Genomic DNA, 4,616 nt, shown 5'->3' on the forward strand with positions numbered 1-4,616 from the left:
TAATTTTATTGATTAATCTTTGAATGTTCTTACAAGAAAAGATAGAGAAATCAAGAATGATCTCTGCTCTGAACTTTCTCTCTCCTATTTACTTGTTTCTTACTCAAAAAAGATCTCGCCTTTTCTTTACAACTAGAACGAATATTTATAAGGAAATACATAGTGGATGACAGCTAATCTGTCCTTTATTTTCGGGTATGGTCTGCGACATTCTCGCAACCTTACAAATGTTAATTTCGCAAACTCTCTAATTTTCGGAAGACTATCATATCTTTCTCGTGATCTTAGTTCACGTCATTTATTTTATCATTTCTGAAATTGTTCTGCGACGTTGTTGTGCTGTGTCATTGATAATTTCGCTGAAGCATCACTACAAGAAAACATGGCTTTGGTGACGATAGTTTTTGCGACGAAGAAAATTTCATTGCCGAAGCTTAGTTATTGTGACCAAGATAAATTTTGTCGTTGCTGTTAGGTTTTCTGCGACGAGACTTGGGTTTCGTCACTCATAAACTTTTAGTGACCTCGATTAGAGACAAAATAATGTCTAGTCACTAATAATTTTTTTGTAATTATATATTTTTGTCACCATTTAATTCTATTGTGATGATGATGAAAAATTGGCAAAAAATCTTCTATGTGATAATCTATAAATTTTGTTACAAAAGAAAAATTTATAGTGACAAAATTAATTTGTCACTAACTAATTTTATAGTGACGAAACTAAAAAGCTTGACACTATATTTATTTTTAGTGACCATCAGCTTGTTTGGTTGCAAATATTTTTATATTAACAACTTATAATCATCACAAGAAATAACATTTGTAACGAACTAAATTTTGTCGCTTTAGTCATTTCATTGATACTATAACTTCACCGCAGTTCATGATTTCAGTGGTTACTGAAATATTGTCGCAAAAAATTCTTTATGGTGACAAAAGAACACACAACGCGTTATTTAGAATGAATTTTTGGTAACAATACTTTTTATCATGTAAAATATAATATTTAACAAACTCCCGAACCCGTTGGACTGTCTGGTTGAACTATGTGAATCAGACGGTTCGACTAGCTAACCGGTATAGAGTGAGTATATTCATTCATGGTAACTATTTATAAATTTAGATAAAATTATGCAAAACTGAATACAACTGGATAGGATTTGTTGATAACCAGTAATGACCAATACATAGATAAATCAATTATGGTGATTATATTCAGTCATCATGACTATGATTTAGCGACTTTGATGAAATTATGTGAAGTTAAATACAATCAGATCATATTTTTTGATAATTTGTCAAGATGAGTATGATCTAGTAATGTTGGATGAAAATTGAGCACAATTGGTTTGAACTAGATGAAAATCGATGGATAAAACAATCATATATATGGAGTATATTTGACTATTATTTGGTGATTTCGATGAAATTATATAGAATTGAGTACAGATGGATTGAATTTATTGATTATCAATCATTGCGAGTATGATCCAGTAATGTTGACTGAATATTAAGTCCGATTATAATGAATTAGATAAAATACATGGATAAATCATTCTTAGTAATGAATTAGTCATACTGAGACTAATCTAGTTGTATTGATAGAATTAAGTAAAATAGAGTTAAATTGGATTGAGTTTATTTGATAATTAGTCAAGAAAAGTGTGATCTACTAACTTTATTGACTATGGTTAAAATAAATTAGATGATTTTAGTCATCTAATCAGTCATATCGAGCATTATCTAATTATTTTGACGGAATGAAATAAAATTGTGTTAAATTTTATTGAGTTTATGATAATCGTTCAAGGTAAGTATGATATACAAATGGTAACAGAAAATTGAGTACAATTGAAATCTTTAAATTATTATCGTTGGAAGGATAACTACTCTAAAGATTATCATACACAGTGAAATAACTTTAAAAAGTTTTCATCTTTTTAAGTTCAATCAAGTTAATTTTTCATTAAAGTACATGTTTAACTATATAGATCAATTTTATTTGTGCTTCTCGATTCCTAAGAGAAGTGTATAAACCCCACCCTAAGTTAGAGAAAGAACCAGGTACCGAAGGCTCAACTTATACACAACTACTACTCAGAGAGTAAGAGATGAACTATAGAGCCACGTAAGGTTCTCCTCGTACATGGATGCTAGGGCTTTGGTTAGATTTCACGCAAGTCGTTTCCATAGATATCAAATTCATTGTTCTAATTCGTATATATAGTTCTCGATTTCAGTTTAGATTCTTTCCGATTTTATTTTAATATTTAGATTATTAGATCAGTAACAATTATTAGATCCATTCTCAATATTTGGACTTGTTTTCATTAGTTGGACTCTTCCTCATTATTTTGATTAATTTTCATTATTCGAATTAATTCTCATTCTTATAATTTCTTTGGTTATTTCTGGATCGATACTAATTATAGATTATTCTCATTGTTTATTATTCCCTCCGTCCTACTTTAGATGCCAAAATTAGGGATTTTTTTTGTCCTAGAATACTTGCTATACTTCGTATTTTTCCACCTTTTATCTTGAAAATTGTGTATTTCAATTTTCAAGACACTTTTAAATACTTTTCTCTATATATTTCCTCTAATTTGAATTTTTCCAACTAAACAACAAAAACCTAGACATCCAAAAACTGGGAACATTAAATACTAACCTAGGGTAATTGTGGAAAAAACTATTCTCTTTGTGTTTCTTAATCTTTATGCAAAATACTATTTTGGCATCTAAACTAGGACGGAGGAAGTATATAATATATCATAGTTATTGGGATGAAGGTCGATAATGATTCTTCATTTTCATTTGATCTTATTGAATAATGATTTCAAATTCATCTGACTCCGAGATACATCAAATCTCATTATATATGCTTAGTTTGCTCTCTTTGGAACCTACTGCTCTTAATCCGTATGACAATTCGAAGAAAAATATCCATCGTTCAATGAATTTTATAATCCGTATGACTACCGCATAGAGTGAGATCAGCCGTCAATAACCTTTACCAAAAACCCTTTTGTTTTATCTCACTTCATTTTTTCTCTCTTGTATCTCTTTCTCATTCTCAAATCCCAAGCTCTCCCGAGTCCCTCGACTCCCTCCATCACTCACCTTGAAAAAAACAACAACAAACAACTCACAGGAACAACCATCCTCTATCACTCCATCAATACCACCACTGTAGTCTTTTCTCTATCTCACTCTGAAACGTCGTCCAATTCTTCTCCAGCCAGCAAAGTCCGTCTTCACCAATCGACCGACTTCAAGCCTAATCGCAACAACAATTTGACTAATTCAGGCCAGATGTAGGTAAGTTTTCTACAAATTTTGGGTTTCGATTTCTATTTATTTTTTACTAATTAGGGTTTTGATTTATAAATTTTGTCTCATCTTCTGTTAAGTTCTTCCTTAGGGTTTTGATTTCTACTTTGTGTCTACTCTTCTGCCGATTTCTTCCTTAGGGTTTTGATTTCTTATTAAGATGCTGATTTCTTCCTTAGGGTTTTGATTTCTATTTAGGATGCCGATTTCTAAGAAGGGTTTTGATTTCTCTATGACACTTGTATGTAGAATTAAAATTATCTATGTTTGACAAGAAAAGAAAGTAAAGATACTGAGAAAAAAATGCTTCTTCAAAGGTTTTAGGGTAGCGATAGAGAGAGAGACAAAGTTTCACTCAGAACCGGCGGAAGCAGACACATCTAACTCGAGGAGCCTTTGCAGTTCCTTTGCTTACCAAGAAGATTATCAAGAAGCGGGTCAAGGCTTTCAAGAGGCTACACAGTGACATATACCATCGCGTCGGGGAAATATGGAGACGTCCTAAGGGTATTGATTCTCGTGTGAGGCGAAAGTTCAAGGGTGTTACTTTGATGCCCAACATTGGTTACAGTTCATACAAGAAGACCCGTCACTTCCTACCCAATGGTTTCAAGAAATTTATTGTGCACAATGTCAAGGAGCTCGAATTGTTGATGATGCACAACAGGGCTTACTGTGCTGAGATTGCACACAACATTTCTACAAGAAAGAGGAAGGATATTGTTGAGCGTGCAGCACAGTTAGATGTCTGTGTTACCAACAAGACAGCTAGGTTACGCAGCCAGGAAGACGAGTAAATGTGATCAAAGCTGTTTAATAGTGACCTTGTTTACTTCTCCGGGCCTTGTTTAGGTGAACTCCAGTTTTGTTCAATTTAAGAATAGTATTGTTTCTTTAGTATTTTAGTTCTTAAAACTTCAGTATATACTTTATTTTGTGATTTCTGGATTGGAAGACTTAATGATATCTTATCTATAAAAAAAAAAAGATACTGGGAAAAATTTATGGCTGAAGCCGGGTTTAGCACACTCATTACACAAGCAGTTCAACTAACATAGATGACTTGAAGTACTTGTATGAATTCCTTCCCTGATTGAGTATGAGCTTTACTGAAATTTACATTTGTGGCTGATTGTTCTTGTCTGTTCAGGTTCAAATCAAGGAAACAACAATTTGACTTTAAAAGGATGGCCACTCACAGTAAGTTTTCTGTTGTTTAGTTTTTCTTTACCTATACTTGATTGTTGAACACATATAAATTTAGCTTGTTCTCTGAATCA

General features: G+C 32.3%; 1 protein-coding gene across 1 annotated transcript; it reads left to right on the top strand.

Moving 5' to 3' along the window:
- The first annotated feature begins 3,535 nt into the window (after positions 1-3,535).
- LOC113325864 (60S ribosomal protein L32-1-like) lies at positions 3,536-4,165 on the top strand. Its single transcript, XM_026573731.1, has 2 exons — positions 3,536-3,577; positions 3,672-4,165. Exons 1-2 carry the CDS (start codon positions 3,536-3,538, stop codon positions 4,131-4,133), a joined length of 504 nt encoding a protein of 167 aa, XP_026429516.1. The 3' UTR covers positions 4,134-4,165.
- Positions 4,166-4,616: the final 451 nt, after the last annotated feature.

This window comes from Papaver somniferum, unplaced genomic scaffold, assembly GCF_003573695.1.
Source record: "Papaver somniferum cultivar HN1 unplaced genomic scaffold, ASM357369v1 unplaced-scaffold_0, whole genome shotgun sequence".
Taxonomy (NCBI): Eukaryota; Viridiplantae; Streptophyta; class Magnoliopsida; order Ranunculales; family Papaveraceae; genus Papaver; species Papaver somniferum.

What these genes read in the sequence shown, in the direction of transcription:
- LOC113325864 (XM_026573731.1), top strand. Translation starts at nt 3,536, where the DNA reads ATGCCGATTTCTAAGAAGGGTTTTGATTTCTCTATGACACTT. An exon ending in TTGATTTCTCTATGACACTT is followed by an intron (nt 3,578 to 3,671) that starts GTATGTAGAATT and finishes GGGTAGCGATAG; the next exon opens with AGAGAGAGACAAAGTTTCAC.